The sequence below is a fragment of the Macrobrachium nipponense genome, chromosome 13 (genome assembly GCF_015104395.2).
Source record: "Macrobrachium nipponense isolate FS-2020 chromosome 13, ASM1510439v2, whole genome shotgun sequence".
Classification (NCBI taxonomy): domain Eukaryota; kingdom Metazoa; phylum Arthropoda; class Malacostraca; order Decapoda; family Palaemonidae; genus Macrobrachium; species Macrobrachium nipponense.
Window position 1 is genome coordinate 79087914 of NC_087206.1, and position 15170 is coordinate 79103083.

The window sequence follows — 15170 nt, forward strand, 5'->3', positions numbered from 1 at the left end:
CACGATTCTTCTCCCTCTATCTCAGTGTACAGTACACGATTCTTCTCCCACTATCTCAGTGTACAGTACACGATTCTTCTCCCACTATCTCAGGTGTACAGTACACGATTCTCCTCCCTCTATCTCAATGTACAGTACACAATTCTTCTCCCTCTATCTCAGGTGTACAGTACACGATTCTCCTCCCTCTATCTCAATGTACAGTACACAATTCTTCTCCCTCTATCTCAGGTGTACAGTACACGATTCTCATCCCTCTATCTCAAGTGTACAGTACACGATTCTCCTCCCTATATCTCAAGTGTACAGTCCACGATTCTTCTAACTATATCTGTGTACAGTACACGATTCTTCTAACTATTTCTCAGTGTACAGTACACGATTCTTCTAACTATATCTCAGTGTACAGTACATGATTCTCCTCCCTATATCTCAGTATACAGCACACGATTCTTCTCCCTATCTCAAGTGTACGTACACGATTCTTCTAACTATATCTTAGTGTACAACACACGATTGTCACTCAATGAATATATAAGCCCAAAGTCTAGAGATCCTGTATATGTCAAGGGTTCTGTTTTACTAGACTCCACCTTCCTACAATCTTCACAATACAAGGCAGCATTCCATTCCTCTTCAAACACAAAACCATCAAGTCTACCTCTCTCTCTTCCACACATCACAAGCTAAACACCTCCATACTCCCTCCAGCCTTCCACAACACAAGACATTCCGTTGTAATGACGGAGTCATTATTTGAAAGCCTATCCCTCATACCCCCTTATAACAAAATATTATATACTACTTACATTGCGTGAGACTGACGATGCCCGCTAGGGTGGTGACGGGCACTTGTGGGTTGGCGTTCGGCTCCCCATTCATTGTGCCCCATCACTCCATCTGGCAAACGAAAGGATTAAATACAATATATTAATAGAATATCTGTCAGATAAAAAGAAAATACAGTATATTAATATAATATGTCAGACAAAAGTTAAAATACAATATATTAGTAGAATATCTGTCAGACAAAAGTTAAAATACAATATATTAATACAATATCTGTCAACCGAAAGGAAAATACAATATATTAGTAGGATATCTGTCAGACAAGTTGAATGCAATATTAAAGGAACATGTATAGAATTTCGGCCACAGGCCAAGTCAGGCTGCGACCTTACGAGGAGGAGGATGAGGTCATTCCGCGCTGAAAGGGAAATTGGCTGTTAAAAGGTCTGAAAGGTGTTAAAGGAGGAAAACCTCAAAGCAGTTGCAACATGAAACAATTGTTAGGAAAGGGTGGAGAAGTAAGATGAAAGAAAGAGAATATGAAAAGAGGTACAGTAAAATGTATAAAATTTGGCAATGAGGTGCACTGACGGCTCTAAGGGGAATACAAAATTTATAACAACAGTGGGAAAATTACACACATTACGTGGAAGCAATTCCAATTTCCAAGCACAATAGCTTATGGATTTCTTCTATCACTATGATAACGTATAATTATAACCCTTATCCTGAGTGCAATATATGCAAACGATCATAATTATGTAATAATGCATACGGATTGCCACAAAAATAATAAGGGTGAGAAATACGGCATTAGTACGAAATGGCAAAAACTTAGTATAAAAACTAAATTTTTAAAAATTAGCAAAACTACACTAAATTTTGGCCAAAAACTTTTACGAGCGAAACCGCAAGAGCATTCAAATTTTCAACTGGAGGGATGATTGTACCAAAACCCAACTAATGCTTTGTTTGGATCAAGTACTAGTTACCAGTTTATTGCAATTCTCTCTCTCTCTCTCTCTCTCTCTCTCTCGTGACATCACGCTGATTCCATAGCTAGAACGGTTCCCCCAAGAGTGGGTGGAGATTACCTCTTCGAAAGCACTAGTTTTAAATTTAAAAACTGTACGAAAGTACTGGTTTTAAATTTAAAAACTGTACATGTCAATGACGACGCAGGCACGGATTATAAACCAAAACAGGTTAGGTTAAAGAGCAACTGCCACAACTTCCCAGGCTGCTGTCCCAGGTTTTAGAAGACAAGGGAGAGATCTGCTTCGAACCTTAGATAATAAGGAAGTTTTAGTCTATACCTCTCAAAAGTCATTCTACTCGGTCCTAATCTGTACGGCGTTGATATCACACTGGTGACAGACTTGGTCAATGATTGGTTCAATCGGTCACAAAAGTGGTGAACACAGTATTGAAATGGCATTTTTTAACAAGAATATTCTCATGTATACAATCACACTATTTACCAAATTCTGCTACGATTCAGACTGTCAGACACGTTCAGTTTTTAGATGATGGTTTGATATCTCTGATTTGGGACTTGTCATAATTACTTTCCAAACCAAAACCATGAAAAAATTTCGAAACTTTTGCTAAGTATATTCTTAGTTCTTCAACCATTACGTTCTATCACTCACGCCACAAAGCTTATTGAAATATTACGTTAGAATTCATATCTCGTCTAACTAGCTACCTCATGAATAGGAACTAATACATAAATAAATTAAAGAGGCGTCAATAATCTGGACATGGTGACAAAAGACCAACTAAATCCAGCCAAATAACAGCTTTCAGCATACCGACATATTTTGCGTATCCGTTCTTTTCCCCTAAACCATAAATGAAGAAGTTATAAATCAAGTCGTTATCAACTGCAAGCAAAATATTAAATTGTACATGCGGATAATGTAACTTGAATTCAACAAACGTTTCTTTACAATGAGTAAAACAAACTATATAAAACAAAAAACTAACTTTATATATAAAACCAAAGAACATTCAACTTTATAAAATAGCTTGGATAAGAGACTAAAACTACAAAATCACCATAGCACGACAACACCAGAAAGAGGGGCTATCAGCGTTTGCAACGGTGTGTTATGCTTTGTGCGTTATACAGTCGCAGCGATATCAATAAGCTGGTATCTGGCAACTCTGGACGTCTGACGGGTTCATCCCGTTAAGTCTATGTGAAGTGCCTTCCATCACTGCTATCAAAGAACCTTACTCTTACGTAATATGCTCTGCCCTTCTCACGCTAACAAAAAATTTACACTTTTATCCAAACAATGAAAGATAAAAGTCGCGTCGGCGACGTTTTACCAGCAGCGTCCACACTAACGGGGTTCGTCCTGTGCGGCGCTGCCAAAGCTAACACGATGAAAACAGCAGCGGAGGCAACTTGGCATCGCCTCAGTCCTCGGTTCCAGTAAAGATGTAATCGCTACGGAGCTTCTAACAACAATATCGCCCCCCCCCCTCCCCCCCCCCCTCTCTCTCTCTCTCTCTCTCTCTCTCTCTCTCTCTCTCCTCTACACAGTCAATATTTGAATTAATTAATGTTGCTCCTAACAGTGTCTTCAATATCAAATAACGATTTATATTATATCAGTCCAGACTACAGATGCAAATCCATGCTACACTCTGTGTATAAGTCTGATTGAATAATATAATATATATATATATATATATATATTTATATATATGTAATATATAATATATGAACTGAATATAGAATTTAGGGCCAAAGGCCAAGCACTGGAACCAATGAGGTCATTCGGCGCTGAAACGGGATGACAGTAAAAGTTTGAAAGGCGTAACGGGTAGGAAAACCTAGCAGTTCCACTGTGAATCAACGAGAACATGAAGGAGGTACAGTAAAAGGAACGACTAGAGGGTTTGCAGCTGGGGGGGGGGCGAAGGCACGCCGCAAAAAACTATATATATATATATATATATATATATATATATATATATATATATATATATATATATATTATAAATAAAAATTCAACTTCGATTCGCCTTACTTCACAAAATCCCGTTATGTCTTCCCGATACAATAAGAGAGAAAAGCCGTTCATATGTATTATCCTTAGACTGTGCTTTACGCCTATTTCAATTAAGATTACGTTCACCGTAAATTTTTAGACAAACGTAAAACTGTTCAGTATCACAACTATGGCGGCAAATTAAGATAAAATCATCCCAGGGAAAATCGACCCCAATCATTCATTTTAATGACTGACATTTTAATTAACCGCTCGTCACACCTGAGAAAAAAAAAAATCGTCGTTTCTTAACTCCTGACGTATCTATCACGAATCTATCGCCATTATTTAAAGATTCAGTCAGTCCTCGCCGTCGTTCTTATCGGGGAGCTAGATTACAGTTGCTAACAACCGCTGCACTTGGCTCCATTAAAAGAGTGAAACCAGACGTTGGGGGCTAGCTAAGCAAACAAGTTATAACTCCTCGCTCTCTCTCTCTCTCTCTCTCTCTCGCTGTCTCTCTCTCTCTCTCTCTCAACAACATATATATACACACACACACACACACACACATATATATATATATATATATATATATATATATATATATATATATATATATATTAGTGGGTGGGGAGGAGGCATGTTAGATTTATGGTACAGATAAGAAGTCAAGGCGCGAGTTCAAGTCAGTGCAAGACGGGGGAGTGACTTGTTCAGCGTAAAAGTGGGTCTAAGACATGGCCTCTTGTTTTGTTTCCGTGATGGCATTATCATAGAAAAGTCACTACTAGGGGGAGAGACGCGATATTACGAAAACGAGTCGTGAAAAGGGAGTGAAATGGATGACGTTTTCAGATGGTATGAGAATAGAACACAGAATGTATATATATATGCTTTCAAAGGGTAAGAGCTGGGTGGGACCTTCAGAGCTGAAAATCTAATCGGGGTCAAACGTCCCTAAGTGCATTTCACCACAATTGATCCCCGAGGCTGGCATAAGGCCAGCTTCATCTCAAACAACAACCACCCTTGAAGGTGCTACTTTGGAGGACATCTGACCCCCGACCGGCTAGTACTAAACACGGCGAAACAGTCTATAGAAATACGCAGGTAGACCGACAGAAGAAAGAGACTGTACCGAAAACATAGAAAGATTTAGGCCAAAACGCCAAACGCTGGGACATAGAAGGTACTCAGCTCTGAAATGGAAATTGTCAGCAAAAAGATCTGAGGGTGAAAAGGACGAAACCCTCGCTTGTTGCACTATGAAATAACTGTTTAGAGAATGTGAACTGAGGTAAGAGTAAAAGAAATTAATGGGGTTGCAGCTAATTTAAGTGCATTGACGGCACTATCCCCCTACGATACTCTGGCTACAAAAGGTTGAGACTCCAGGGTGATTAGCACTGCTGCCATATTTTCTTAAACTCGTTCAAACTTTTTCAGGAAAAGGGGTGACAATTTGGTAGATTTGGCAAAGTTTTTGAGCGACGCTGCCATTTCCTCGTGTATGGACGATTAAGGGAAGTACGGGTCACACCGTGGTCACAGTAATAAGAGGATTGTCTCGATTGTCTGTCACCTCCCTCCATTCGTCGGTACAAAAGCAAAACGTTAAACGTAAGCATACATACGCATGGCATATATTACTTTTTAAAACGAAGTCACTGTGAATAAAAGCAAATAGCTGGAGAGTACGCTCGTATATGTTCATTCTCCCGATTAACCTTACCTCAAGGAGGTTAATCCTGAAAATGTACCTTTTTGGATTAGGATTAAATACCTCCTTCGGCAAGATGGGAGACGTGTCAACACTGCTAATTGTAGGAAAGTCTCAACCTTTTGTAGCTAGAGTATAGGTTAATGAGTCAAAGGAAGGAGAAAGAGACACTGAACGCTCTAGAGGCATGAGAATGTGCCTAAGATGAAGGTAATTGGCAGTCTGTGTGGAGAGGCTTCCAATCTCTCGTTTGTTTATTTTATTTTCCCAAGCGTACAAAGTGATTTTCTGAGATAAAAATTTTATCAATGAAGTACTGATAGAGTTTTTCCTCCGCAACTGTCCCTCTCTGGGAGTATACAATACACATACACACACTATAATGTATCTATATACATATATCTATATGTATAACTGAATCACGAAAGTTAGGAACGTGATAAATCCATAAATAGATATATAATCAACAGTGTGTTATTTTTATTATAGTACATATATATAAAATATACGTGCTTATATATACACTTTAGGGAGTATAACAAACAATATATACACATAAAAATACACGACATATATATATATATATATATATATAATATATATATAAAATAACATATTATATATAATAATAATATATATACACACACACACCTCTAGGGAATGTATCACACAATACATTCACTTCCCTTCGTGGCATTTGCCTTCATACATCATCACGTTCCATATCTCCGTGATTCAGGTGTAGATACATATTAAGCGCGCACACACACATCAACCAGAAAGTTATATCACTTGACAGAGCAAGCGATCTTCGATCTGATTATGAAACTATTTTTTTTTTTTTTTTTTTTTTGTTTTTTTTTTTGGGGGGGGGGGCTGATAGGTAGGACGAGTGAAAGAAGAGTGAGGGCAGTACCTAGCTCCAAAATGAGCCCAAATCACATCTTTTGATTAATATATATTGACAAACTTAACCAGCTGCATTTACCCCTTTGTTCATCTAGAATAGGATGCAAGAACTAGTTCAGACTCAATTGGTGGTTTCTGAGCAATAATGACTAAGCAAGAGCAATCACAGTTATTGATCATGACGCGGCTGGAGTTCAAGGAGGCGGGATTTTACCGTGGAAACAGAGGTTAAACGACAAACTTAAATGAAGCGTTCTTTGATTTTAGTAAACGTTCGCTATTCCGAAGCATTTATGCAACAGTCTCTCTCCTTCTGCAAATGTCGTGCAATTGCAACTTCAAGAAGTTCAAGCGAAGATGCAATGCATTTACTACCTTCATATTATTCTCCTTGCATTTTAATACATTTTTAACGATGTATCAATTTATTAACGTAGGTTTTCTGTTTTAATGAGTGAGATCTCTTCTTTTTGTATTTTCTTTTACCTCCCTTTACTTCCTAATAATAATAATAATAATAATAATAATAATAATAATAATAATAATAATAATACGTTGGGAGCTGGCTTAAAGTTTGTTATGAAGAAGTAAGCAAGTCTCTCTCTCTCTCTCTCTCTCTCTCTCTCTCTCTCTCTCTCTCTCTCTCTCTCTCTCCTCTGTTGTGTTCGTGGTCGTAACTTTGTTTGAATGGGGAAACTTTACAGGCAACAGATGGTTTATGATTGTCTAGTCAACGTCGTATGTGATCTTTCTTTGTTGAATTGTTTACACGAACTGACCACGGTTTGTATTCAAGAGACGACGACTCTGAGGTCTCACAGTGATTCCCAACCTTTTTATTTCTTTTTCTTTCCATCTGTCACCTAATCATTTTTTTTTCTTTTTTCATCCTGATGCCCCGTATGGTGATATATAATTCCTATTATTTTTCAAAGTTAATTCCTATTCACGTGGAGGAAGCCTGAAAGAAAGGCCATGAACTTGGGGTTTAAACATTCTCAAATTGACCTTATAAACGAAACTACCAGCCAAGCCCAACCCCATCCTCCCCCGCCCCACCCGTTGGGAACCGCACTAAGGACTTTAAGACCCCTTTCTTAAGTGAAATGTTACTGGATGATCGCGTCCACATCAGGAAGGTGGGGGAATGGGAGGTAGGGTGTTTACCTCATCTGGCAACCCCCCCCCCCCCCCACCCCCCCCTTGGATACTTAGATATTATTAAGAGCAATTATTAGTATCTAGTATATCTGACTTCGGGATCGAGTTCTATTTTCTATACCTGGTATACGTGCAAGTTTAGATACGGCGAGTCTGACTACTCCATACTGTGTGAATGCTATTGATGGTACAGCGTCTGTTGCGGTAGAGAGCAAAATTATGATTGTGGCGCAATGGGATGGCAAGGGTTAATGATTTTAATGATGACGGGATATCATGTGGGGATTCCTGATTACCTGGTCAAGGTCTTCACGTTTTCCAGGAATGCATTTCGAAGGAGCTATGATGGCTCACGTCTTACCTACAGAGAGAGAGAGAGAGAGAGAGAGAGAGAGAGAGAGAGAGAGAGAGAGAGAGAGAGACCTTGTCAAGCGTCTCCCCTTTGTGGTTTAGCATAGAACAAAGCTACAAGCGCTGGGACCTATGAGGTTATTCAGCGCTGGAACGAATATTGAGGGCAGAAAGGTTAGATATATGTAACAGGAGTAAAACCTCAGAGCAGCTACACAATGGAACAATTGTTAGGAAAGGAAAGTTAGATGAAAGGGAATACGAACAGATGAACATTTTAAGAAACGAACTGCAGCTATAGGGGCCGAAGGGATGCTGCAAAAACCTTACGTAATGCCTACAGTGTACCGCCTGAGTGCACTGACGTCATTACCCCGCCCAAAAGGGACCTAACGGTTTACGTACTGGTTACCTAATGTTATTGTTTACAGTTTTCTCCTAGCTGAAGAAGGGCATCACACACTGTTTAACTGATTGCAATATCAGCAGCCACTCTCTAACTAGTGTTATCTCAGGCGCTTCATCTGGTCATCTTGCACGTAAGATGAGTGGACTCAAACTTGGTGTTGTCACAGCCTCTGTACCCTGGAACACATTCTTTCGGTTATTTATTGTTTATAGATTTCATTTCCTTTTCTTCCACTTCAGGGAACCGTATTCTGTTCAGGACTACATGACTGGATTATGGAACGTCATTTTTAGAATGCCTCTATGTCAGGGCTGTTATACTCTAACTACTCTATAGTCAGATGACAAAATGGGACACCTTAGATAACCCTTTGGCAATAGTAGCCGATATTGCAATAACGTCTGCCCTTTGCATTAGTTCGATTTGAAACTGCAATGACGACTGATATTCGTCGAGAGATACAAGTAGTACTCCTGTTATGATTAGTGAAAGCTGAGGTAATTTCTAGACAGTGAAATCGCATGTAAAGGTAATTTATAAACACTGAAATTGCATGTAAAGATAATATGTAGACACTGAAATTGCATGTAAAGGTGACACTAAGCATGGTACTGCTATACGGACGCGAATCGTGTTGATATGACAATAAAATGACATCTACAAAATTTTGTCGACTTTGAGAATAAAGCCTAGAGAATGTTGTACGCCGTAAAGCAAAAGAATTAGAAATAATACGGAGGTTAAAATACGTTAGTTCCCCAAGTATGTAGATTAGATACTGATGCAGAGGATGTGGAAACGGCTTTGACATATCCTTCACCTCATCCCAGGAAGAAAAATGTGTGATGGCGTCACCTGGGTTCCTACAGGCACCAGAGGAGCTGGAAGACCCATTGGATGAGAACCGGGGGTGGGGATAAGGGAAGGAGGATGAGGATGAGGATGAGGGAAGAAGTGGGTGTTGGTGATTCGTCAAGTGAAAGCAGAGGGAAATCACGAGTACCGGAATTTCACAAAAGCCTTGAGCGTCACGCGACGCTGGAGTCGATGATGGTATTGATAATCCTGAAGATTAAGGCTCTTGTAAATACTGTACTGTGTCGCATAACGGTGAAAACATGAGGTACAGATATCTTTCTCCGGTTTAATAGATGCAATGGATTCCTCGTAGGAAAGTGTCTTCCATAACTTTCTCCATGAGATTACCAAATAATCTCAAAAGTTGGAATTGAATGGTAGAATAAGGAATTCAGGCCAAAAGCCAAGCTTAGGGACCAATGAAGCCATTCAGTGCTAAAACGAAAATTGATAGAAAGTAGTATTGAAAGGTTTAACAGGAAGAAAACCTCAAAGCAGTTGCACGATGAATCAATTGTTAGGAGAGCGTTGAAGAAAGTAAGATGGAAGAAAGAGAATATCAAAGGAGCTATAGTAAAAGGAATTAAAGGGGTCGCAAGAAAGGGGCCCAAGTAATGCCTACAGCACAGACAGCACTAAGCCCGCTACGGGGGAATCCAGACAGTTCCACAAGCTAGAAATTTATAGACTGACAGACCATAAAGGTTCTCTTGAAGGTCAATGATTACAAAAAGGGATCACAAATGATCACGGTCATCGACACCGAGCGTAGGATGTCAACTGCAATAAGAGAAAAATGATGAAAAAAATTCTCACCTCACATATATCCATTAGAGCCTACGAATGTCACCCCGCCCCTCCCACCACCCCCAGCCATCTTGATACCACATAAGAACGAGCTGGGTGAGAACCGAGATCGAACGCAAACAAAGAAATGAGAACCAGTGAATATAATGGATCAAAAGTCTTAATTTACAGTCGATGTTCCCTAACCAGCCACCCACCCACAGACCCCTCCCCCCTCTACGCCCCACTTTAAATGCATGATATTAATATCCCTTATTACAAATATATATACCTGTTAAAGAGAGTTGGTGGCACATGCTGACTTTCCTTCGCAACTTCATATTCTATTCTGGGAACGTTTAATAGTTCAAGCTGCTGGGAATTTCTTTTCTTGGTTTCATATATAATAATAATAATAATCATAATAATAATAATAAAATAATAAGCACACCCCTAGAAGAAAAGGAAAATAATGAACTGAGAAGACATTGTATAATATCAATGCTACTGACTACTACTAATAATAATAATAAAATATGCACAACAACGATGTAAGTCGTCCAACTCCTTTTAGAGTACAAAATGAATGCAAGAGGGGGAGGGAGCTACTGCGCGCGCGCATGCACACATACTCTATCTCTCTGGAGAGAGATTAGAGATGAGAGAGAGAGAATCTGTCAAGCTTTCATCAAAATATCCTACGCCAGAGACCGACCGACTTGTAGCTTCAAATGAATACTCAAGTCCCTACAACTATAAGTAACTAGTAAATCCTTTCTGTAACAACCAGACCGACCGAGACCCAGTTGTTGAGGCTGGAAGGCAGCCAAGAGAAGTTGTCGTCGGTGTGTGCGTGTGTGTGTGTGTGTGTGTATGCGTGCGAGCGTAGGTGCAGCAATCGATAGCGACCAGTCCTGAGAAAGGAGTCGTCAGCATTCTCAGGGCTCGTCAGCACACGCACACATAAACGAACACACACAGTTTTCACACGGCTGTTCTCCCCACCAGCAGATTGGTCGGGTCGTGGGGTGGTGGTGGTGGTGGTGTGGGAGGGGGGAGGTGATCCTTAACGACAACCAATGTATCTCACCTGCCCGCACAACCACCCCGTCATTATTCACCAATCAACAACACCTGGCACTCTTCATATATATAATATATATATATATATATATATATATATATATATATATATATATATATATATATATATGCGGTCATCTTCGGTGTCACCAAAATATTTCCAGTTACGAATCAAGATATAAATCAAGGAAGGTTAACGCGTCAATTAAGAAGGTGAAGAAAAACCAGAGATACACTAACCTACTCCACAAAATAAGTAAATTATAAAAAAAAACAGCTGCATCTCTCCCTTAGTTTTCCAAATGCATTCCACGTTTCGAATCGACACGATAATAATTGCGTAAGCCCTAAATAAATAAGGGGAAATACCTTGACCAATTCCGACGCATCGCGTGAATAATACATACACACACACACACACACACACAACAGGTTGCCGTTGCTGAACTCCTCTACTTCCGTCTTTAATTGCGGGGATTTTTAAGTCACTCATGAAAACTTGCGCACGCATCAATTAAAAGTGCTTTTCATGTTGAGAGAGAGAGAGAGAGAGAGAGAGAGAGAGAGAGAGAGAGAGAGAGAGAGAGAGAGAGAGAGAGAGAGAGCTGCATTTAAAATGAAAGACAGTAAACTACAAAAGTACTTTCTGCTGCACTTAAAATGAAGACCGGTTAAGTACAAAAGTATTTTCTGCTACGCTACACTTAAATAAAGGAAAACCAGTTAATTACACAAGTTCTTTCTGCTGCACTAAAAATGAAGGCCAGTTAAGTACAAAAGCACTTTCTGCTGCACCTAAAATGAAAGCCAATCAAATACAAAAGTATACAATCCAATAAATAAATAAATGGTTTGTTATGTTTATTGTCTTCAGTTCAATCTGTTCCCGCTTCACTGGTAAATAAGAGGTTAAGTAACACTTTGGAATCCCAGATATACTACTTACAGGAGCTCATGTCTAAAAGTTAAAGCCTTGAACTAATCAGAAAGTTATAACCTAGCTTAGAACTCTTATCTGAAAGCTAAAACCTAGGCTATAGCTTATATCAGAAAGCTAGAACCTATCTAGAGAGCAGGGAAGGAACATGTATACGTGGACGAAAGAGAATATGAACGGAGATACAGTAAGTCATGAAAGGGGGGTTGCAACAGCTATGGGGGGGGGGGGGGAGCGCAGTGATGCTGCTGCAAAGAACCTCAAGCAATGCATGGGATGCACTGAGGGCACCAACTCACTACGAGGACAACAAAAGCGAGTACGGAGCTGTGCTGGAACTCAACGGTTTCCTCTAATTTTACTGATCAACATAGAGTAGGTTCCTACCGCGAGTAGCTTCAGAGTAACAATAATTAAAAAAAAAAAAAAAAATGTCTTAGCAACCAACTTGGGAGAACAGAGCGAGACTGTGTCAGTAGGGATCCTGGGGCACAGGAAGAATGGGAAGGGCCTGACCTACTTGGAGGAAAACTGTGAACAGGGAGGTTGAGGACGAGTGGAGCCTTTGTGGAAGATAGAAGCACAGAAGAGACATGAATAGCCAAAGTCTATTCGTAAGACGGTTTTTACATCACGTGGCATTACATCAAAACTAAATCAGAGAGAGAGAGAGAGAGAGAGAGAGAGAGAGAGAGAGAGAGAGGAGAGATGGAGAGAGAGAGAGAGAGAGAGAATAGTTTACAGAATCAAATCAATGATATATCCATTCATCAATAATAAATCCATTCCACAGTCAGGATGGAAGCGTAAAATGCTCTAATGGCAGGAGAGGAGAGAGAGGAGAGAGAGAGAGAGAGAGAGAGAGAGAGAGAGAGAGAGAGAGAGAGAGCAAGCAGGTGACAGCCAGGGCAAACTTCGATATTCCAAATGACCCCAGTGACCAACACCACCACCTCCAACACCACACCCACACTCTCTCGCTTGCTCGTCTGAGCTCTTTTGTTGGGGTTGAGGTAGAAAAAGAGAATGAATACACTGTGCGGAATTTGCAAGGGAGCCGAGAATCTCTCTCTCCTCTACACGCGTGCTAGCAGGGGAAAACGCAAGCTTAACTGATGGCGGGGGTTTACAAAAAGAAAAGTGTCCACGCAAACGAACAAGACAGAACAAAATTCAAATAGTTTAACTATACAGAAAATCGATTACAATAAAACAACAGGAACGAAGGGTATGGTAAAGAGATCCAGTGGTATAACTGTAAAACATAAGAATAAAAAAAAACTGATGCGGAGAATCGAGCAGTTCTTGAAAGCTCTCGTTTTCGCGTGCTTTTATATATATATATATATATATATATATATATATATATATATATATATATATATATATATATATATATATGATATATATATATATATAGATACTTATATATATATATAATATATACTACGTATATATATATATATATTAATATTATATATATATACATATATATATATATATATACATACTATATATATATTATACATATATATTTATATAGTTATTATATATTATATATTATATATATATATATATATATAATATATATATATATATAATATTATACTATATTACATTACACCAATGCGCGATTTCTTCACCATCTTAGTGACTTGTGCTATTAAGAGAATTTTAGGAAGGGTTATGACAGCCTCTATGCATCATCTACCATGAAAAAACACTTTATACATTATGTTGTTGTTATTATTATTATTCACAAGATGAACCCTATTCATAAGGATCATGCCCACCAAAGCGCCCACTAACTTGAAATTCAAGCTTCTAAAGAATATCATGGTGTTCATTAGGAAGTAAGTAAGTAAGAGAAGATATAAAGGGCAATACAGAAAGTAGAGATCCCACTTAATAAAGACCAAAAATTAATCAATAGAAATTTACTAAAATACAAGAAGAATAGCATTAGGGACTGCTAAGTGATATATCCTTATCGTCATTAGTATTTTGTATTTCCCATTTGTCAATGTCACATAGATTAATTTCCTCTTGATTTTTACCTTTTTTTCCCCTTATACGTACTTAAGATTTATTCCCCGTTGACTTTCATCCTTTTTCTCATAGTAGAGATTAATTTCCTTTCAACTATTTTTTCCTATTATTTTCCATTAATAGATATATTTCCCATTGTTGTTCTCTTTCTTTTAATTAAGAGATTAATTTCCACTTGCTTTTTCCTTTTCTTATAATTATGATTATTTTTCTTTGGATTTTTTCCCTTTTACTTATAATTAAGAGTAATTTTCTACTATCTAAAAATCTTCTTGTAATTAAGAGGTTAACTTCCTATTGACTTTTTTCCTGTTTCTTGTAATTAAGAGGTTAACTTCCTATTGATTTTTCCTGTATCTTGTAATTAAGAGATTAATTTCCGCTAGACTTTTTTTCCTTTTCCTCATAATTAAGAGATTAATATCACCTGGACTTTTTTTTGCATTTTTTCTTACACTATAATATTCAATGGATTGATTTAATTTTATATGAAATTTAGGTTGTTTTTTAATAAATGAATAAATACTGGATTGTGTACATGATCAAACCAACACCAATGCTAGATCAACTACAATCCTGCTTCATCTTGCCAAGTACATTTTACCCCATTCAGCAAAAAATCAAGCATTATGTATCAATAAAAGTTATATACGTCATAATTAAGTACAATATTTGGTCTTAATTACACTATTAAAGTAATTTACTTATCAGGGTAAAATGTGGGAACCAACCATCATGTTCACCTAACTACTACATTTGTCAATTATAATAGGCATTACATGTAAACCAATTAATAAAAAGTTACAGCACAATATTGCACAAAAAAGAAAAAAAATGAATCACAAAATTAACCAAAACAAGATATAAAACAATATATTTGACGCACAAAAAAGAAGAAAAATAAGGCAATGAGCATTTTGAAAAAAAAAAAAAAAATACACGTAGAAAACTTCCGAAGTTGAGATGAAGAACAGAAATAAGAAGAAAAACCAACCAAATTTCAGGAAATAAAAGAATATCTGGGAAAACAGACTGATGATGCCGAATGAACGAATCTGGAATTCATGCTGTAAAGCCAAAGACCGGGAAAACTTCAGCTATTCAGCACTT

The 15170-nt window shown here is 38.1% G+C and overlaps 1 protein-coding gene across 4 annotated transcripts in view; it reads right to left on the reverse strand.

Annotated features, from left to right (window-relative positions):
• Window positions 1-15170, reverse strand: part of LOC135225881 (nipped-B-like protein B) — a 217143-nt gene that overhangs the window by 176824 nt on the left and 25149 nt on the right. For all 4 annotated transcript variants that reach the window (XM_064265448.1, XM_064265447.1, XM_064265445.1 and 1 more), the window contains exon 2: window positions 810-900. In XM_064265448.1, the coding sequence (XP_064121518.1) occupies window positions 810-882 (73 nt within the window). In that variant the 5' untranslated portion in view covers window positions 883-900. The remainder of the gene's footprint in view (window positions 1-809; window positions 901-15170) is intronic.